At 41.6% G+C, this 23,149-nt stretch overlaps 1 protein-coding gene across 6 annotated transcripts in view; it reads right to left on the bottom strand.

The window, feature by feature from the left end:
* The window catches only part of LOC134867673 (PTB domain-containing engulfment adapter protein 1), a 118,028-nt gene that overhangs the window by 3,890 nt on the left and 90,989 nt on the right, over positions 1–23,149 (bottom strand). For 5 of the 6 annotated variants that reach the window (XM_063888407.1, XM_063888408.1, XM_063888406.1 and 2 more), the window contains 6 exons: positions 13,646–13,717; positions 6,416–6,514; positions 6,146–6,283; positions 5,840–5,956; positions 5,216–5,302; positions 2,970–3,111 (listed from right to left, as the gene is read on the bottom strand). In XM_063888407.1, the coding sequence (XP_063744477.1) occupies positions 2,970–3,111; positions 5,216–5,302; positions 5,840–5,956; positions 6,146–6,283; positions 6,416–6,514; positions 13,646–13,717 (655 nt within the window). Of the gene's footprint in view, positions 1–2,969; positions 3,112–3,836; positions 4,059–5,215; positions 5,303–5,839; positions 5,957–6,145; positions 6,284–6,415; positions 6,515–13,645; positions 13,718–23,149 lie in introns of all 6 variants that reach the window. The other variant, XM_063888411.1, reaches the window with a different exon arrangement.

Here is a 23,149-nt window from a genome sequence, read left to right as displayed (position 1 = left end):
AATTCAAGCAATTAAAAGGTATTTATAGCAAAAATATATTGACATCTGGAACTCTTGATCACATCTACATGAGTACTTCATCGTGTCTCTGCATTTTCTAATGTCTCAGCGTCCTTTACAGCAGTGTTTTTCAACCTTTATTGAACCACGGAACATTTTTTACATTGGAAAAATCTTGCGGCACACCACAAACCAAAAATATTACAAAATGACACTCTGTAGCCTAATACAGTATATTCAATTACAATGTAGTTTCTCAATTTGTTTACACTCACTCAGTGTGAAACCTGGGCCTGTTTAGATGAACACAAAGCCGATCTCCTGGCAGGAATGGAAGAAAGACACACACGAAGCTCTTCCTCAACATTTCTCAGTCTCTCTCTGTTTTTTGTTTTTATCGCAGTCAGGCTTGAAAAGCTCAGCTCACACAGATATGTTGTGGAAAATGGGAGCAATGTCAGAACAGCTTTGTTGGCCAGAATGGGGAACTCCTTGGAAGCAGTCAGCCAAAAACTGTCCAAAGGAAGATCAGCAAATCTTAGCTTTAACCCACGATCTTGTTTCAGTTCAGTTTGTTCCTCCTGCTCCTGTAAAGGCATGTCCTTTCCAACAACTGATGCTGAGCTGTATGGGTCCCTAACCCAGTCGAGACATTCAGTGGAGGCTGAAGAGAAATAAAATGACAACTTCTCCTCAAGAGTTTTCAAATGTTTATCTATTACCAAGCACAGTGCAGCAGTGTGATCTTGCCGTTTGTCTGTGAGTGGGAACATCTCAAGGTTGGCACTTGGCACATGTTGTTGCGAGAGATGCACCTTTAAACGGAATCTGTTTATTTTATCTGTGCTTGTAAGCAGGTTTTCATTTCGGCCTTGCATCCGGGTGTTGAGTTCATTCAGATGATGAAATATATCTGCCAGGTATGCCAGCATTGCACACCACTCATCACTTGAAAACAGATTGGAGTAATCGGACCTCTCGTTTGTCAGAAACACCTTAAGTTCCTCCCGCAGCTCATACACACGGGCCAGCACCTTGCCGCGCGACAACCATTGGACCTCCGTATGGAGCAATAGGGCTGTATGCTCCGCTCCCATTTCCTCACACAAAGATGCAAATATACGACTTTTCAAAGGTCGTCTCTTTACAAAGTTCACTATGCGCACAACATCATCCAACACAGGAACTAGTTCTGCTGGTAAAGTCTTTGCAACAAGGGCCTCACAGTGCAAAAAACAGTGCGTGGTAATAAGATCAGGGTTTCTATCCTTCACTCTTCTAACAAAGCCTTTGGTGTGCCGACCATGGCTGCAGCTCCATCAGTGCAAACACTTGTGTGTGTCAAGATATCCCGATGCGACCCGAAAAATTTCCTCTACTGTCGTTTTCTCTGGCAGTGTCTTGCAAAATAGGAAGTTTTCTCTAATGGCATCTCCATTCACAAAACGCACATTGGCCAACAGCTGAGCATGGCCACTAATGTCCGTAGACTCAAGTTGCAATGCAAATTTCCCACTGATGCGTATCTTTTCAAAAACATGACTTTCGATGTCTGTAGACATGTCATTAATACGTCTGGCAATTGTGTTATCTGAGAGCGGGACTTTAGCTATGTCTTTAACCGTGTCAGGGCCGAGCATCTCGTTGACTATGGCTTTGCAGGCAGGTATATTAATGTCTCTGCCACAGTGTGGGACTTTTTGGATTTAGCTACGCTTTCAGCAACTAGGTAACTAGCTTTGAGGGCTTTCTCATTTACCTTTGTGGTTTTTCTCATAAAAGTTGCCTGTTTCGCTGTGTTTTCACGCAGGCGAACAAAATAGTCCATCAGCTTGTTAAGAAGCGACGGGTGTTTAGTGTGGAGATGGCGTTTAAGCTTGCTTGGCACCATGGCGCTGTTGGACAGCTTCTCCCCACACACCAAGCATAATGGAGTCGGTGTCGTCTCATCCCCGGTGAAAGTAAATCCGAACGAAAGATAGCTCTCGTTGTTTTGCCTCGAGCTCACCGTCTTTACTTTCTTTTTACCACCACTCATAATAGGGCCTTCATCTGGGTCAGAATCTTGTCCAGGGCCTCACTGTCACCAAGACCTGTCGCAGGCGTCACTAATTCTCTTGTCTCTAAGAAGGAACGAGGCAATTACATACCTGTTACCACCCAGACGAATATTACATTACTCTGCCAGTAACTATATTACAGCACAGACACTCCACGATGGCTTATTGTTTGCAGATAATAATTCATAAATGTTAATTTTTGAGAAAAAAAATGAAGACTAATGAAATGCAATTGGATATTTTTTCACGGCACACCTGACGATCTCTTACGGCACACTAGTGTGCCGCGGCACAGTGGTTGAAAATCACTGCTTTAGACTGACCAACTTTGGACTTTGGTTAGCGAGCACAATAAACCGTAGAAGTGCAAATAGACGTGCATCAAAATCAACAGTGTACTACCTAACGGACACTTTGGGATGACTCTGTGTCAAAAAACCATGCCTGTCTGTGCCATCATGTCTTCTGTGATAGAAATTAGGATCTGTGTGTATGGAGTTAGTTTCTCCTTATCGTACAGTAGAGGTGTGCCAACTTTAAAAGAAGACATCTCTACGTGTGTCGTCCAGTTTATAGAATTGCTCTATAACCATGTTCACATTTACTCTGTATGATTATTTATGTGACATAGTCAAATATTGTTGGATTGGTGTTTGTGTCAATTAAAAAGAAACTGATTATGTAAAGAGATTAGCATTTTTTCAGGAATTATGTACAAATGAAAGTAGATTTTTTTCTGTTAATGAAAACATACCAGTTAAAAAATAACAATTCTCCAATTGGCAATACTTTGTTAAACCTTAAAACAAACTATTTTCAGGGCTGCATTCCCTCATTATAAAAAACAAATCTTTCAGAAGCCTAAGAACTAATCTCATACCTGTTCTAATCATTGAGGTAACTACTCACTTATATCAGGTGGTAACGTGGTCGGGGGTGGGGGTGGGCATCCGTTGCTGGCCGGTGTCGGCACCAGTGGGGTGACGGGGGAGAAGGGGATCATGTCGAAAACATCCGTAGACAGCGGCGGCTTCATGGACATACTCCCTGCCTGTGTGGAGAAGACGGTTAGCTCAGGGTCACACTGATTTCAGCTCAGACACACAGCCATGTTCTTATCCCAAAGCAAGAGGAGACGCAGAAAGAAAGCAGAAGACACAAGAGCAGGAGACACTGAGGGCCTGTGTCCACAAAGCAACCTGAACTGAACGCCAGCACCTTTTTTAACTGTTTCCAAAAGGGAGTGAGAGCATGCCGAGAAGAAGTGCAGCACTCAGTGTCTTGTCCTCAGCGCTCTGATGCTTTTAGAGCCTGAGAAAATGTCAACTTCTCAGGAAAGCGCACCTGATGTCACTGTGGTAATTGGCAGAGAAGCTTGTTGTTGGCCGTGTCTTTCATAGGGAAACGACCAAAAGCCTACAAGCTCCACGAGTCAATGTAGACCAGTATACGTTGACTTGTGAGTTTTATACTCTTATGGGCGTAGGTGGGATGTACTCCTAGTTCTACAGCTGTCAGACTGCCTGGTGGAGCTTTTCCATACAGAGTGTGAGAGCAAGCATCTTCTGGTTGGTGTTCAAGGTGAAAAAACTATGTCAAACCAATATATAGTCGCGCAAATAGATAATAAAACTAAGCAGAAATAGTAATGGGAGTGTTTTTGGTTGAAACACTGGGAGGAGGCTCTCCTTGGCGACCTAACAGCGCCATTGTGATGGAAAAAAAGTGGTGGCTTTGTGGACACAGACCCTCAGGAAGCAGAGAGAAAGTGTTTACGCGAGGCCGTGGGATGCTGCATCCCTCGGGAGGTTTAAGAGGAAGGAGAGCGGGTTTGGCCGGTGGAGGAGTTAGTAGCCCGCTGGACAGGTTGGACTCCGGCGAGCTCATAGGGGTGAGCGTGACAGAGGAAATCTCCAGACAGGAGAGGCTGTGACACCAGAAGAGAGAGGAGGGCCTCTGCAGCATGTACGCTTCGTTAGAGGCGTTTATGTGCAGCGGCTGAGAAGAGAGCGCAGACACACAATAGAAGAGCACAGAGGAACAATATTAGTCAGTGTCAGAGGGGGGGGGGGGGCAGGTTCACAGGAGCCTGTCATCAGTAGTGGCATTTGGCCCAATTACATGCTGAATCTATCAGGTTCCTCATCAGGGCGCTCAGGTGTGTAATTGCTTTGCTTCAGGCAGCAGCTCTCACACACACACACACACACACACAAACACACACACACACACACACACACACACACACACACACACACACACACACACACACTGGAGTTAGAGGCGTTTAATCATATAGGACATATCTGCAAGTCCAGCTGTCCTGAGACATCATTTCAGGGAGCTTACATTTGATAGACTTTCATATTTTAAAGATGTTTGTGGTTGTGAATTTCTGGCTGAGGTGGATCATTTGAATGCTAAATGATCTGAGTCTGCAGTTAGGCAAGACTGTGGATCTGTTGGAATAAGAAGCAACCACATTTCTGGGGGGATTTCAACCAATTCAATATAAATGTATAAGTAAGTATAAGACAAAGTATGAGAAAACTAAAGTTAGTTGAAGTGTGATGGGGTAGCATAGATCATAACAAATATAGTCCTCCTGTTACATCGTTTCTTATCAAAACTTACGGTGGAATAACTAAAACATTTCCAAAAGTTTAGTTTTAATATCAAGTCTAAAGGTAAGAGTTTGACAAAGTCATGGAGGAAGAAGGAAGAGAAAATAAATGTTATACAAGTACATAAACACATCGCTATATATTACAATAACCCTATATAACCAGTTTTACATAGTATAGTTTATTTTGGTTTTGAAAAACATATTGGTTAACTGAACTAATGAAAGAATATAAGAGTATATATTCATAAGCAATAAAACACACCCTTTTTTAATTCACTGCAGGCAGAGGTTTTGCTGCAGCCTCACTTGACGTGGTCCCAACGTTAGCCTATGGTGGCTAACGTAAGCTAATGTTTCGGTGGATATTGCTTAGTCAGTAATAAAACACTTTTACTTGCTTTACAGACACAGGCACACAGAGATTCAATATGTAGAATCTACAGTTAGTTGAAAAATAGTCTGACAAGGTGTGCATTCATGCATGTGTGTGTGTGTGTGTGTGTGTGTGTGTGTGTGTGTGTGTCCTCACTGGTGGCTCATGAGAGATCATCAGCTGCTCCTCCAGGTCTTGAAGCTGCTGCTTTAGCTCAGAGTTTTCTGTTTCCAGTTCTTGAATCTTCATCAAATCAAGAGCAATCAGTTCATTTAGAATTCACAGGACATGGAACTAAATGTAAGGTTGTGTTTACAATCATCACATCAACGATGAAACCTATTTATTAGTTAGCATTAACCCTGGTATTGAGAAAAGCAAAGCTTTTAAAAACACATTTTTTTAACACCCATTTCAGAACTGATCAATTCAAGTCAACATTAATATACATGTCACACTGTCCCCCTCATTTTTCTAATCCATATGAATGTTTTAATAAGCAATCATTTAAAAAAAAACACTGGGAAAGTTCCATAATTACAGCAGGGTTTACAATAATCCAGTTACAGGTTGTAACACCAGAGCTCATTAATATTCGTTACCAACATTCTTCATCAACAGTGTTTAATCATCCACGCTGCGTGACTCACACCAATCAATAGAAACAAGCCCTGCATTAATTAATAGAAATTTAAATGTGTCAGTATGGCGCTGCAAGTTTTCAAAGTAGATTAAAGTCTGTGTGAAGCTGAATTAAAAAGCTAAAGAGGGGAGACGTACTCTCTTCTGTAGAGTCCCGATCTGTTTCCTGGTTTCCACGTCCTTGCCTCCAGACTCCAGGAACTTCTTGTAGGCCAAGTCGAAGGCCTGACCGATGGTTAGAGTTATCTCTTCTGCCTGTAGCGTGGAAGGAAGAATATTATATATAATCATCTTATCAGCGTAAATGTCACTAGCTAAAGCTTGTTTACAGCTGACTTGAGCTTTCACAGTAATTACAAGATGTCAAAATGTACAACATAACCTATAATTTGACATTCTGGCTGTTCTGTTCCCCTGAAAAGAGAAGGATGAGAAGGCACTTACACACTTTTCACTGTCAAACACGAAGCAGAGGTGTTTATTGGACTCTGAGTCTTTGCAGATGAAAGTAAATATCCTTTTATCGGTTTTGTCATCGGCACAGAAGGATATCCTGTGTAACTGACAGTTATGCTGCACATCCTGGAAAACAAACACATTTATTATTTATTTACTTCATGTAAGAGTCACTACTTTTTCCACATGGTGTGGTCAGTAGAACTAAAGCTGTCATGTACAGCTTTGCAAAAACACAATTATAATCTTTAGTCTCACTTTTGTCTTGAGGTCGAGTATCTTCACGCCATAAATGGAGATCTGTAATTCCACTTTGGGCGTCTTCTGTCCCTCTGACTTCTTGATATGTCTCTGAAACTGCAGAATTAGAGAAATATTGAACACAGAAAATGAGTCCACTCTACTTAAGCAACAATATGGAGTACTAAAAGCACATGCTAGTTAAACAGTATACAACACTAAAACTACGTAGCCTACCTAAAAAAAATAACATCTTTATATTTGTTTTAACCAGCTAAAAACACATTTTCACCTCAAACACGATGTCAGCCAACCTCAAAGAAAAAAGGTGTGTTTAGGTGGTCTGTGCAAGCAGCAATTTTTGTGAATTTTGTTTCAAGGCGACGACCTCTAGTGGTGGTAATAAATATGACGTAATAAGGAGAGGAAACTAAATGTCGTATTATAAAGAGCGACAAAGTCCGTGTAGGATGGGTCTTTTGGTGAGGTATTTCAACTTTAACACGATAATGTGTAACTGGGTTAATACGTTACTAAATGACGACAGCACATGTGTAATGTACACCTACTCGGGTTACATACATACAACAAATACTCTCCAGGGGTTTTTCTACAAACCTAACACCACTTCCGGTTATAATACGGCCCCGCCCACTTTCAGGGGAAAATAATGCATTAGGCAGAGGTCTTCAACAGGGGGGTCGCGACCCCCAGGGGGTCCGCGGAGGTACTGCAGGGGGGTCGCAAAATCTTTGGTTGATTAGACAATTTTTTATATATATATTTTTTTTTTACAAACCGTTTTTTCCCACAAATTGCAATGTCTTTAAATGCACAACACAAATCCAAAATATTATAGTGAACGGAAAAATGGAGGCAGATGTGCCAATCACGAGGCCGTGTGACACACGCTGGCTCATAGACATAATATTATGTCTATGCGCTGGCTCTGTCAGGTTCCTCATGATTGGACGAGAGCCTATTCAGGCCCCAGTTTACTGAAGACCCAGACACAGGGATGCACGCAGCGACATTATTGAGAAGACCATACATATAAAATGGATCGTTTTGTAACTCGAGCGAAAAAATCAACAAGCACAAGCGAGATACCATCCACCAGTGAACATGCAAGTGACGAGGCAGAACCTGCTGCGCCTGCAGATGTTGCAGCTAATAAGGGTAAGCGCAAAAGGGAGAAGACACGAAAATATTCAGATCATTATCTGAAGTTCGGGTTTGCCTTTAAGGAGACAGATGGCATTGAGTTTCCAATGTGTGTCATTTGCTCTACTGTTCTTTCAAATGAATCTATGAAGCCATCAAAGCTGCAGCGTCACTTGGAGACAACACACAGCCACTTAAAAGACAAACCTGTTGAATACTTCCGAGCTAGCCTCAAATCCCTCCAAGGTCAACAGACATTGATCAGAAAATCAGCCAAAGTTGGGGAGCTAGCTTTGAAATGCTCTTATCAAATTGCTCTTCGGATTGCCCAGAAGAAACAGCCATACACACTTGCAGAGGATTTAATATTGCCTTCAGCAACCGATATGTGTAAAACCATGTATGGAAATGATATTGACATTAATAAACTGAAAACCATTCCAGTGTCGGACACAACCATAGCTCGCCGTATAGACGAGATGGCATCTGATGTGAGGATGCAACTGATAGAGAAGCTGAGTAAGGCAGATGCATTTGCGTTACAATTAGACGAGTCAACAGATGTGTCGAAGGACGCCCAGCTTCTGGCGTTTGTGCGCTTTGTCGATGATAAGGAAATGCAGGAGGAATTTTTGTTTTGTAAGTGCCTCCCTCAACGCACAACTAGTTCTGAAATCTTCAAAGTGATCGATGTTTTTTTCAGAGAGAATGACATTCCGTGGACAAAATGTATTGCGCTGTGCACTGACGGTGCAAGAGCCATGGCTGGTTTAAAAAGTGGACTAATCGCGCTTGTAAGGGATGTGTCTCCGCAAGTGATTTGGACGCACTGCATGCTACACAGGGAGTCACTTGTTGCCAAAGATATGAGCGCTGAATTGGCAGATGTCATGGACTCGGTAGTGAAAGTAGTCAACCTAGTCAAGAAGAGCGCATTGCAAACACGTCTCTTCTCGAATCTCTGTGCTGCTGAGGGAGAAGAACACACTGCGCTACTCTACCATTCCGAGGTTCGGTGGCTTTCACGTGGAACAGTGTTGTCACGTGTGCTTGAATTGCGCAAGTCTATTCGGGAGTTTTTACTTCTCCAAAAGCGCACAGAGCTGGCTGCACTTTTCAGTGACAATGTTTGGGTCACCAAACTTGCCTATCTTGCTGATGTTTTCGCTGAGCTGAACAAACTGAACAGTTCAATGCAAGGCCGCAATACCCATGCCATTCAACTGTATGACAAAATGGAAGGCCTTCTAAAAAAAAAATCAAAAGGTGGAGGGAGCGCATCGGGGAGGAAATATTTTCCATGTTTCCATCAGTGGATGAGCTGGGAGATTCTGCTGTGCTCTCGCCCCCCATTACACGCGCAATTCTTGCGCATTTGGAGGCGCTCGAGGGACAATTTGGGCACTACTTTTCTGAGGCTGACTCCTGGCGCAGGGACAAGACATGGATACTGTTTCCATTCACAGACAACGCAGCAGACGGCACACACCTGACAGTGACGGAGGAGGATCAGCTAATCGAACTATCCACTGACAGTACGTTCAGACACATATATGACACAAAACCACTCACCCAGTTCTGGATCTCTTGCCAGAAAGACTTTCCGCAATTGGCAGGAAAAGCCATGATGAGCCTTTTGCCCTTTGCCACAACCTATCTTTGCGAAAGTGGATTTTCCTCACTGACTTACTTGAAAAACAAATACAGGTCAAGGCTGCAGCCTGAGGCTGATATGACCCTCTGCCTGACAACCTCCATCCGTCCAAGGCTGGATCAGCTGTGTGCTGCTCATCAGGGTCAGACATCTCACTGATGTGAGAGTACGTGTGCCATCCACAGATGGTTTGAGGATTCATTGTCCCATCTACATGCATGTTTAGTGTTAAAATCTCATAGCTCAGTGACAGTGGCACAGCCACTCTGCACCTTGCACTTGTTTAAAGTTCAAACTTTTATTGTGATTTATTTTAATAGCCCTGTGTTGTGTGCAAGATATATGTTCATAAATGGCAGTGGTACGGCCACACTGTACCTTGCACTTGTTTAAAATAAAAACATGAATATATTAACCTGTGTATTATTTGAATAGCTTAGTATTGAATGTACAATAACAGTATCTATGTTTACACACTGCACTAGGCCCCGTTTAATATAAAACACAATTGTATGCCATATTAATAGTAGGGGGTCCCTGCTCCAACTCTCCATCAGTTTGGGGGTCCCTGGCCTGAAAAACGTTGAAGATTAGAGCGAAGCAGAAAATAATAGTTGTTCATGTCTTTAAAGCTGCTGAGTCATATATTGCACCTCAAACAACAAATAACTCCAGATTTACGGTTTCTTTACTTCCGCTTCAGCCTGCTGCCTGCCACTCGTCCACTGGCAGACCCACCGGAGATGCATCCCATATTTATTCTCCGTAAAAACAAAGCTGTCTCTGCCGTCTGACGGTCTATTTGACACAATTTTCTAAATGTGATGTAATTATACCGTTTTTGACGAGCAGAAATATTGTTTTCCGGCGTCACTTTAAAATGTTACGGAGGAAATCGGCATTTTGGTATGAGGACCGCGTCCCTGTTTCCCAGTTTGGGCAAAACCCTGCTCTCATTTAACGCAGACATCTATATTTTCCGAAAGAGAAACCAAAAAGTGTAGCTAAACATGTACCAAATAGTTAAATGTAACCAATTCCCAACTTTAAATATTAAAACTGACTTTGTGCGACCATTACCCCACGTGAAACATAATAAACGTATACTGTATACAACTGTCTAGCAGTCAGTAGAAAAATATTCCAGTCACTAAGTTTGAGTAAGTGCTGTGAACACGCCAGGTATCAATGGGCTGTTTATATATAACGCCACATTAGCAAGTCGTTTTTGGCTTTCGGAACAATGCACAATGCATGTTAGTGTTATTTTAGCTCGGTTTTGGTCTCAAGATATCTGTATTTTAAGTAGCTGAAGGCTCCACTATGCTAAACAACAGCTATTTGTTTAACCTTGTATATCTGCTGTTTGATGATGATCATTTAATGTGCTGTTTGTTTATTAGAGCTATTTTCATGAGTGACTCGCTTAGGGGGGAAAAATGAGCCCTATGTTGTCTTTTAAGTGCAGTTATAATTTGTTTAAGAAGATATTATCGTTAAGGTCAAGTGTTAAATAGGAAACTCAAGAGGACATGGAAAACATCTGTGATTCATTCTGTGGATCATTCTTTCAAACTCTGCCAAAAAACAATTTATGTGCTTCCCTCTTATCTTGCCAACTGACATAAATATCAACAGGACTTGGCAGTGAATTAAAGCCGTTAACCAATAAAAATGTCTGTAAAAGGGGCGTGATCACTGTCAGTCAAGGAGACGCAGGGTAACTTGCAGGAAGCTGATAAAACCATATCACGACTTCAGTTGGATCTAATAAATATAATGCCATCACTCATAAATAAATCTGCACCACATAATGTTCAATTTCACTTTTCAACAGTGTGTGTGTGTGTGTGTGTGCGTGCGTGCGTGCGTGCGTGTGTGTGTGTGTGTGTGCCAACACATTTCTGCAGAGTGATAATAGCCTCTAACACAGCGGTTCCCAAACTTTTTTTGCGGTGCACCCCCTTCTACGTCCCAACCGGGTTGACGCACCCCCCAAAAAAACGCAACAAAAAACCCCGCAACAAAGCTTTGTTTTATCGCCATATAAATAACTTTGTCATGAGATGTCCCACTTGACAGTTTCCCTGATTTCAGCCAGTTAATCATATTTGCATATATCCTAGGCTACAGTGAAACGTAGAATAAGACAACTGTTTTCTTCTACGTTTCTATCAAAAACTAATAAATTAAAGTTTTTTTGATTTAAAATAAAAGGGATCACAAAGGAAATGTTTATTTTCCCTGTGTTTTATTGTAGCCTATGGAAAAATTCCACTTAAAAAACAACACTGTAATATTTTTACACCAGACCACCATTACATGTTTCATCTCGCGCACCACACTTTGGGAATCCCTGCTCTAACACAACAGCACTCTAAGGCTTTACTGTAAACATAATATGTTCAACTTTAACTAAGCCCTTGTAAGGCATTGAGTTAAGCTTCTATAATTTAACACATTTGCTCTTTTTGGCTGGCAGATACATACAACCGAAGAGAGAGAACATTATTCCTACTGGAGTAAAAAAACAAGCACTTATATTTTAACTGATAGGAGACCAAATTGTTTGCCCTACATAGTGGACAAATGCCTTCCAGGGCTCTTTAAATCTCTCCACAGGATCTTTGGAAACCTAAGCCCTGTCCTAGTTGCCAGTGTATCTGGGAGAGTAACCATGGAGCTTTGGGCTCAAAACAGGCTTCAAGATCAAATGTAGTGTAACAATAGAGGTACGGGTTTGGGAAAACAGTGCTCCCCTTACAAGTGGCCTCACAGATTCGACTGTTGGCAGGAGAGGACAGAGGCCAGGCCAGCAGAGAGAGAGCACGGCTATATTACCAAGAAGCTGTGAGAAAGAGAGACTGCTGCATCAGACCCTGAAAACACACTCCTCTGGTCTGAAGGGACCTGGGACTACAAAATACACTGTCTAAATATGTTAAAGTTAACCCACCTCTCTCGTATTCCTCAAAATATTTGGTTTTTCTATGATCTGGTGTCGAAATATCAAACATTATAAAGAAACATGTTGTTCTAATGTTTTCTCTAGGAGGTCTATAGGGTTAAAGAAGATAGTTTAAAAAATAAAATGTATGCACAGTAGGTTGGATGCTTTTTATCCTGATCTACGGCCCTGTGTTTTTACTGTTACTTTGAATAAATGTTAAAATTATGAAAAAAGTTAGGCTTATTTTTCATAGCCTGAGCTTTTTAAATGACGGTAGGTCTGTAAATGAAGATGTCCTAAGGCTAATGATGATGAGTTATGGACCCTACCTGTCGAGCATCAATTGGAAGATAAAGTAGGTAGCGTAAGGTCTGCTGTATGACCTTAAACCTGTTTGAGCTTTTGCAAACTGGCTAAACTGACATTTATATTTATGAAATGATTAGGCAAATTAAAAATAAATAAGCAACTACTGTCACTGCGCTAAATCCAACTTATATTACCAAGTGGCAAAATTCAGATTGAATACGAAACATTTGTACACTGGAATGACCTTTAAATTGGGGACTAGCTTGTGAATCTAGAGGAACATGTAGCAGCTAAAGAAAAACACAATTTTCTTTCTGTGGTGGAGACCAAAAACAGAGCTAACATTGGAATGACCAAATGGACATTATGATGTGATAACTTCAAAGTTTGGGATTCCAGCTTGCTATATTGTCCCTAAGTGGCCCCCCCAAAAAATTAAGGTAGCTTAAAAGAGAAAAAAAGAGTGGTGTCGTCATTAAACGCTTTATTAGAAAGCTGAGTTTAAAGAAAACGAAACAGAGCAACACAGGCATTCATTTACTCGTTGGTGCTAATTTCACATGACATTCAGTCCCATTTTCCGTTTTTATTAATGCATTCATTATCCAATGCTATTATCATTACACACGTGGGTGTACATGAGTGGTATCAACACAGTGTACTTTAGCATTAAAGGATTATATTGTTTCAAGAAATGTATTTTTCCCCATTAATATGCAAATTCCGGCTGTAGCAGCTAATTAGATCCCATAATTCAAAGCAGGAACTAGTGGCGGGGCAAGTGACAAGAGTTTCAACCATGTGTCACTGAGTTCTGTCAGCGAGTAATGAAGTACCTGCGCTTTTATGAAGTGACTTTTCATACCCAAACAGTAGGTTGGCATTTTAGGGAAAATTTTAAGGTTAATGGGTTCGAGCTCAGGGTGAGGAACAACAGGTTTGACAGAATATAAATATCCCTTCTTTAACAGAATACTGCATCTACTTGGGGCAAGGTTGTACTGAGCTTATCCAGCAGTTACAGGCCCCCACACTTGGGAGCTGGAACTCCAAGGGCACCTTGCTGTAACTGATGAGGGAGGCAATCATTTGTCAATCTGTTATCCAGTTTGGCCGCTCAGGAACCAAACTTTTTCTATCCTTCAGGCTACAGCGTCAGGACTGGCTTTACCTTTAACTTCCTGACTGCATCCTTTACGACCTCTGTGCCTTTCGGCGCTTCAACCTCCGTGTTTCCAAGGAACTGAAAAGAGAGAGAGAGAGAGAGGCAAACTATGATTTGACAGCAACACAATGAAAGCATATGCTGTTTATAGAAGAAGGAACCCTTAATGGTCCCACAGAGGAGAAATGTACATTCTGCATTTGATCCATCCTATGGTTAGGAGCAGCTGACTGCCATATGTACAGCGCCTGGGGAGCAGTGTAGGGAACTGTGCCTTGCTCAGGGACACCTCGGTAGCACTTGGTCTATACGGGACATGAACTGGTGACCTTTCAGTTCCCAAGCGAAGTCCCTATGGACTTTGCCACCACTTACCAATACTTGTATACTTAATCTCTGTGCCTACCTAGGGACATTTTTGGCTATGGGGATTTTGTATGTTTTTGGCTGCGTAAATGCAAATGAAATACATTTTGGCAAAGGTTTGGGTTTTGTTTCATCTAATTTTTCTACGTTTTAAGTTCTACCTGAGCTCCTGTAATACATCTATAAACAAATTTGCAGCCAACATGCCCCAATTGAAACTCATTATAATCATAATGATGGGCCATTCCAGTAACAATCATGCATTTGAGTATATCAGGCTTTCTGCTTAAAGTACAGGCTTAAAAACTGCAGTTTTCTGCCAGACTGAGAATGCTATGCATGCTTCTTTCCTGATGTCTTTCACAAAAAAATTCAATACGTTAAACTTATTGTTGTTACTAATCATTAACATGTCCCACTTTGTGTATGCAATTTATATACAGTTAATAACCAAACATTTGTGTTTAATGCATACACATATGTTAGTGTTTATGAGGATATATAGTAAATTGGCCCAAGGAATAAATTGAAACAATAAAAGTTGTTCTGGAAAACCGTCCGATACCTCAGGAGGGGTGTCATGATCTTTGTTTGGTGTCTGTCATGTCTTTGTGTTGTGTGTTTTATTTTGAAATGTTTCCCCTCTGTTTCATGTTAAGCTTCACTTCCTGTCTGCGTTTCCCTCCTGTGCCTGATTGCGTTATTGTGTTCACCTGTTGCCCCTGTGTTTCTCCTCCCCCTTCCAGCTGTCTCTGTCTTGTGATTACCCTTGTGTATTTAGTCCCTGTTTCCCTTTTGTCTGTTGTTCGGTCATCATTTCTTCCCTGATCTTGTCCATGTTACCTGCCTGTTCCTGTCGCCCTTCATGTCTGGAGCTAAGTGTTTTTCATGTCCTGTGTTCCCCTTGCTTCGTGTTTTCATCAACAGCTTTTGAATAAAGCTCGCTTTTTGTTTTTGACCCTTACCTGCTTCCCCTTGATTTACTGCACTTGGGTCCAGTTTCCCCAACCCTGACAAGCAGGGAACCATCCAAGCTGTGTACAGTAAGGATGGGACGCTGTTGACCTCAACTGATAGGGTGTTAGGGCGGTGGAAGGAGCACTTTGAGGAACTCCTGAACCCGACAACTCCACCCTCTATGTTAGAGGCGGAGCTGGAGTATGAAGGGGGATCAACTCCAATCTCACGGGGGGAAGTCACTGAGGTAGTCAAACAACTCCACAGTGGCAAAACCCCGGGGGTGGATGAGATCCGCCCAGAAATGCTGAAGGCTCTGGGTGTTGAGGGACTGTCATGGTTGACACGTCTCATCAACATTGCGTGTAAGTCGGAAACAGTACTGAAGGAGTGGCAGACAGGGGTGGTGGGTCCCCTTTTTAAAAAGGGGTATCAGAGGATGTGTGCAAATTACAGAGGCATCACATTACTCAGCCTACCCGGGAAAGTTTACTCTAAGGTGCTGGAAAGGAGGGTCCGGCTGATTGTTGAACCTCAGATTGAAGAGGAACAATGCGGTTTTCGTCCTGGTCGTGGAACGACGGACCAGCTTTTTACTCTCGCAAGGATCCTGGAGGGGTCTGGGAGTACGCTCATCCGGTCTACATGTTCTTTGTGGATTTCGAGAAGGCGTATGACCGGGTTCCCAGGGAGATACTGTAGGAGGTGCTGTGGGAGTATGGGGTGAGGGGGTCTCTACTCAGGGCCATCCAATCTCTGTACTCCCAAAGCGAGAGATGTGTCCGGGTCCTCGGTAGCACATCGGACCGATTTCCGCTGAGGGTTGGCCTCCGCCAGGGCTCCGCTTTGTCACCAATCCTGTTTGTGATATTCATGGACAGGATTTCGAGGTGTAGTCGTGGGGGAGGGGGTCTGCAGTTCGGTGGGCTAAGGATTGCACCACTGCTTTTGCCAGATGATGTGGTCCTAAAGGCTTCATTGGTCTGTGACCTTCAGCACTCACTGGATCGGTTCGTGGCCGAGTGTGAAGCGGGTGGGATGAGGATCAGCACCTCCAAATCTGAGGCCATGGTTCTCAGCAGGAAACCGATGGACTGTCCACTCCAGGTAGGGAATGAAGCCTTACCCCAAGTGAAGGAGTTCAAGTATGTCGGGGTCTTGTTCTCGAGTGAGGGGAACAATGGAGTGTGAGATGGGCCGGTAGCCTAAGCGGAGCAGCGGGAGCGGTACTGCAGTCGCTTTACCGCACCGCTGTGACGAAAAGAGAGCTGAGCCCGAAAGCAAAGCTCTCTGTCTACCGGGCCATCTTCGTTCCTACCCTCACCTATGGTCATGAAGGATGGGTCATGACCGAAAGAACGAGATCGCGGATACAAGCGGCCGAAATGGGATTTCTCCGCAGGGTGGCTGGCATCTCCCTTTGGGATAAGGTGAAAAGTTCAGTGATCCGGGAGGGACTCGGAGTAGAACCACTGCTCCTTCGCGTTGAAAGGGGCCAGTTGAGGTGGTTCGGGCACCTAGTGAGGATGCCACCTGGGCGCCTCCCTAGGGAGGTGTTCCAGGCACGTCCAGCTGGGAAGAGACCGAGGGGTAGACCTAGCACCAGGTGGAGGGATTATATCTCTTCGCTGGCCTGGTAGCGTCTTGGAATCCCCCAGTCAGAGCTGGCTGATGTGGCCAGGGAAAGAGAAGTTTGGGGCTCTCTGCTGGAGCTGTTACCTCCGCGACCCTGACGGAAAAGTGGGAGATGGATAGATGGATGGATGGAGGTACATGGTATTCCATAAGCCTCCTTTACTTAAAAATGTATTTCATAAATTGTAGAGGATGATATTTTTCACTGCATAAAGAATGAACACACCAATCACTGGTGAACTTTAACTCAATATCATCTGGTCTTTTTTTTCTGTGTTCAAATTAATTCACATAATAAATACACACCACTTGTTCACATTTGTGTCAAATTATTCATGAACACAACTTCCAGAGGCATACAAAAATGTCCTCCACACACACACACACACACACACACACACACACACACACACACACACACACACACACACACACACACACACACACACACACACACACAGAGCACTTCTGCCAGCGTCCAACAGATGGAGCCATTAACCTTTGAGCCCGGGTATGGTGTTTCCATCTGGCAGCAGCAGCAGCAGCAGCAGCAGATGCAGTGATTGTCGCAGTCACACACACTGCTTCAATGCCTCCCTGGGCTTAATGTGTGTAACCCGTTCCAATATCAGACTTCATAAACACTGGTGTCAGCCCCTTAAAGGTTTGGGAAAACAGAATAACAATGTCTCCCACTGGAACTTAGCAAACAGCTCAGACAGACGGGGGTTGTTTCTCCCACACAGCGGAGTCTGTGAAGCTCTCCGTGACTTGGCTTAACTAACAACCATTTAATCCCAAAGCTTGGTTTGGAGGCAATATGTCCTTGTACTCTACCGGTCCACTTGTTCCATTAAAGCCAAACAAAAAACTCTTTGATTCTAAATTAAAAAATTCCCAGATATTAGTATTGTTCTATGGTGATAAAAGGTGTTTTTTTTTTCTGTTAATACCATATGCATCCTGTTACCATGTACATAATGTATTATTTGTTCAGTTTGTGTTATTGTTTACATGCCCGGGGAATGGAGTTGAAACCATGAGTTTATAAGAGACTACCCAAATGAAAAGGGTATCAGTTGTGTTTAAAATGCAAATATGTTTGATTTGTGCTCATTCGCATACCTTTCATAAAGGTTAGATAATACCAGGTTCAAACTGATTGTTTAATTTTTTTTTACAGATAAGATTTGAAGCAGAAAATAGTGTCAAAAGCTGTTAAAAGAATCCATATTTACCAAATCTTAAACTACCCCTAGTGATGTGGGGGTCCGGTAGTTGCACATTACTGAAATCTTAACTCCAATATGTTTAACAGGCATCATTTAGTGACAGCTTTTTGTACATTTTTGACAAATCTACAACAGAAAACGTAGTTTGTCAAATAAAACATCTAAATGTGTGTTTTGGATGTTTTAGTTTCAGTAAACGGACAGGAGCTGAGGTGTTACATTCCTCATGTTATGAAAGTATAGAAAACACAGACTTTTAGAGTTGACCAGTAGAAGAGAAAAACATGTTTTTGCCTGGAGTATCTTGTCTTTACTTATATCTCTGTAAGATGCATCAGATTTCAAATGTGGAAATGTATGTTTAATGCGTGTTCACTGTTAAACAAACATGTATAATGTGTGTAATAATGCTAGTATTCTTTATAAGTGATTTCTTGGAATTTAATGAACATGGACACCATTAGCATGAAAGTGGGATGATGCATGTTAATTACAATAAACTAAAAATGAAAGGATTAAAACAAGTATTTTTATAAATACAGTAAGTAATGTACATAGAACATGTCTGAATGAAAGGAGGTGAACCAACACGGCAGTTACCAAAAGTACCAGAAACAGATGGAGGCTGTGTACCAAAGTGTCAGCACTGCTGTGACAAATGTACTCTGCACACTTCAGGACATAACACGTATGAGCGCGCCGCTGACAGATGCCCAGAATAGAACTGCATGTTCCTGACCAGTGCATTCTGGGAGGTGACTAGGGAGGTTCCAGAACGTAAGACTAAGCCTCGGGGCTCATCCATCACCTGGTGCGTCCAGTCAAGAGACACACCACTCCTGACCCTGCCGCCCCCGCAATGAGCATTCAAGGGGACTCTACACCCTCCAATGCAAAAATATCAGGCAAATAGAAAAGATGAGGGCTATGTCACTGCGAAACATTTAACTTTTATTGTCAAGTGTTAACATTCTGAGTGAAAATGGAACATGTTTACATGGCCAAACCCAAATGGTGCATTCAGACTGGATGCGATGTATTTTTGTTGGCGCGCCGCGATTACATGTAAAGACGCAGAGAGATGTGAACTCGCTCGGGCGGCGCGCAACTTCCATTTTTTCAACTCGAGTGTCAAATTAGCGTAACGCGTTTTCGCATAAGCCAATCAGTGACAAGGATCTCAACCTGCTGTTACTGACGTTTAATCAGAAAACCAAAACGGCAGCCGCTAACCGTTAGCACACAGAGCCCCCAGCTCCTCATATCTATTCACAAACTGGAGAAAAGTTATACGTTTACAAACCGCACGCAGACTGTCCATGGTATGGCGAATACAGTCGCTGCTTTATTCATGTCTGCATGACTTTGTTGTGAGTGTTGACGGAGCAGCTACAATGTGAGTTTAGCCTGAAACAACATGTTTCATTTAAAATTAAAATCACATCACGGTAAAATATGTTCATTTAAGTGTAGTTGGTACCTACCATAGTAGATGGTAAAGTCAACTTTGTGATGTGATACAATGAGTAACTGTGTGTTTACAACTTGTTGCACTGTCTCTATGTGTCCAAAAAATATAGATGAATGCAGGATATAAGTTAGAAACTGCAATATTTATTTTTGTATTCATCAGAAGAAAAACAAGTTACCTTATACATGTAAAACAAACAGCATTTCCTTTAATGTATTGGTGATAAATCTCAATAGGTATATGCTTTCAGTGGGACTGTAAACCCTTCATTTATTTATCTTTTTAACAAACATGTCAAAAATGGCTTCTCCATGGTAGCCTTATCTGAACAATATCTTGATTGACCTCAGCTCATCGTCCTTGCACAGCTTTCCATTGATTGAAGGGTTTTATCCTTTTTGTTGACACTACTCTAGAAAGAGCAGGATCTATGTCATGTGCAATTACAGTGGTTTCAGAATGTGATATGACTGTTGATGTTAGACATCCAGCCTGCTCAGAAACCTCTCAACATGTCATCTGTGAGGTCAGTTGCATTTGCTAAATGCAAAGGTCAATGGAAACTCATCAAAAGCATCAATGGCAGCTTTGTACAGCAGCCAGATACAAGTGCCTGTCAGAGCATTAAATCAGAGGGGCTCAGGTAGATGACAGTCTATAATGAAATCTTACCTCATGAACATAAAACGTATTACATTAAAAACAGATAAATCCTGGTTTCACAAAGGATTGTCTTTTGCAAGTCCCCCACAGCCCTATGAAATGTTTTGGTCCCAAAACCCAAAAGATATCCAGTTCATGGTCTTACAGAGAACTAGCAAATCTTCACATTTGGGAAGCTGGCACAAGATAATGTTTGCCAATTTTCTTGAAAAACTTCAGTTGATTAATGAGTTCTCAAAAAGTGATGGTGATTAATATTCTGTCCAATGACTTATAAAGGAATTAACTGATCATTGCAGCTGACGTAGCTTCAGAGAAACACAGCAGAGCATATGGATAACCTATTCTTTCTGAGACTTATAAGTAGGGCTGTAGCAAAGATTTGTGCTGAAGCCACCTGCTGGGGTTGTGTTGAAGCTCCTTTAATCCCACCTCCAACATATTTTTTGAATGTTTCCATATCCAATTTATTCAGTAAGCTGTTCAATTACAGTTTCCCCAAGTTTGATTTAAAATGGAGCAGTTCGTTCCAGGCAATTTGTAAATCGATCACCGCGTAAAACTCTCTACAAGAAAGTCCAAGAATTTGAAATCTTTCTAAATTATTATTACCAAAACACATTACTCATTCCATGTTTTTAGGAAAGTACCACACTCTTAAATGTGTTGTAGATGAACCAGAAATGATCAGGATTAATGTCGTTCCAGCTCATCAAATGTGAGGATTAGCTTCTTTCATTGGTTTTAGATAATTAATTCAAATGAAATATCTTTGTAAACTGGTCTACAAAACAAACAATTTCCACATCTGACCATGGGCTTTGGAAAACTTAAATGACAGTTTTTCATTATTTACTGACTTTTTATCGACTAAACAATAACGGAAACTAATTAAAACATACACACAACAGATTAATGAGGTAATGAAAATAATCTGAAGTTGCAGTCCTAAAATGGTAACTGTAACATTCTAATTTCACCATCTTAATTCTGGTTATAAGAAATTCTGAATAATTTGGTTCTTTTTGTTGTGGCCCTGAAAGTACTCACAGTCACGAATGAACACATGCTAAATGAACCGAAGAAATACCCCCCATGTAGGTATTCTATTTTAAAACAGAGAGAATATGACCTTAGAGTTCATATTTGTACCTACAGCCCAGCTTTTCACTACAAGTCACGTCACATAAATCACACCTTATCTTCGGTTTACTTCCAGAAAGCCCGGGCGGAAACCTTCAGGATCAGAAGAGGTCAAATACAGCAGGTAGTTTAGTGGTTCCATCAAATCAAAAATGATTCAAGACAAAGAGAAGTTTTATGATCTCGTTGAATGAATAGATCGAATCATTTAAGAATTCTGTCTTTTCTTGAGGGGTCCTTCTCTTTTTTTTTTACCACAGCTACAAGATGCAGTTAATGACTAACCGAAATTCTGATTGCTTTAAAGCACGGAGAATCTGGCTGCCTCATTCCCTCCAATTCCTTTAGTGATGAGTGCTGTAGATCTTAGCAAATGTACGAAGAAAGGCAACTCTTAAGTAGAAGCCGACAATTTGGAGACAGTAAGAGAACTGACAATATTCTTTGATATTAGAGAGGTGTCTTCTGCCAGTGGTACTTTCTAGTTGCATACTGTAAGGAAGTTATTTTGGAGCTCTTTCACATTCCCTTCAAAACATTTCTAAAAACCAGGAGGACGTAGGCTGACAGATCCATCGCCTCACAGGAGAGAAACCCTTTGCCGAAATTAAGCAGAAAACCCTGTCAGACAGGGAAGTGCTCCTCAAGTTATTCAGCACTATCCTCCATCAAGAATTGCGGATATTTAAAAAATACTTCTTTGAAAGCGTTTTGTCACATGCCTTGTTTCCAGTGCGGTGGCTAATTTCAAATTCTATTCGTGTCAGGAACTTTTTTGACTGGCTTTGACAGAAGCGTGAGTCACTTCACATAAACACTCCGCACTCATTCATAACTTAACAAATCAGGAAGGCTGAAACTCAGAGAAACCCTTTCAATTAAAGTTTGACGAGTGCAACCTTCCCCCATCACAGCGGAGAAAACAGCTGCTCCAGAAGATAAATACTAGAATATATATTACAACAGTTCAGACTGAAGCAAAGCTGCCAACCCTGAGAAAGTCTTGGAGAACTGCATAATGCTGGAAAGGGATTTTTGGGGCATTTTCAAATTATTACTTATATTTATCCATATATCATATTCCTTTTGTCCAAAATACAAATTAAATACCCTTACCCTAACCCTAAACCATGGACCTTTAAAGTTGTTTATTTTCTGAGGGATTTACCTGATGTCGATATTTAAGCATTTGCTGAATTTTTATATTTTATTTTAATTTCCAATTCTTAACTGCTGAGCCTAGTTGATTGATGTAATATCACTATTACAGACTGTAAATAAGCCATGGTGGAAAATCTGGTGATTAGGAGGCATGACTATCTCTTTATGTAACTTAATAGGACTAGCAAGGGGTGCCATGAACCACTCATAACAATAACAGGTTCAGCTGCTATAATGATTAATTATGATCAATATGAAGAATCATGTGGGTTTAACCATCTGCAACACACAGACATGTAACTGGCAGTTTAAAGGACAGGTTTACAAGCAAGCTAGCGAGCAAAAACTTTCGTAATGTAAGGCTTACGGTAACCTCGGAATCTCAACTTTACATTCCAGACAGAAAGGTCCTCACTTAAGGAACCAGAGTGAGGTTGTCAAACTAGACAAGAAAAAATGAAGGTCAACAGTGTTGCTGTCAATTTGCTTATGGTGCGCAACAGCAAATGGACGTTACCTTTGATTTCCAAAACTTTGTGAAAAATATATTAGAGTTTTGTCAATCAAAGGTAACCCTCTACCACAACTCAATTGTCACTTTGATTGAGCAAACTCGTCTTTTTCTTCTTTGAAGGCTAGGCTCATGAGGTCTGACCTGTTAAATTGCGTACTTTAGAGTGAAATTGAAATGTACAAGCCTACTTTGATGTCAAAATGCGGAAAAAGATTACAGGTCAGATGTTCAATGGCATTCGAATAAAAAACAAACCATTACATTTCCATATCATGAAGTATGTTTAAATGATTTAACTTGAGAAATTAAATCGATGTTAAGGGGTAAAAGGTGCAGGGCAATATGGTGGTTTCATCAGGTGCCATGCA

The sequence above is a fragment of the Eleginops maclovinus genome, chromosome 7, assembly GCF_036324505.1.
Source record: "Eleginops maclovinus isolate JMC-PN-2008 ecotype Puerto Natales chromosome 7, JC_Emac_rtc_rv5, whole genome shotgun sequence".
In the NCBI taxonomy this organism is placed as follows: Eukaryota; Metazoa; Chordata; class Actinopteri; order Perciformes; family Eleginopidae; genus Eleginops; species Eleginops maclovinus.
Note: the sequence above shows the minus strand (reverse complement) of the source record. Positions and strands in the feature narration are given on the sequence as shown.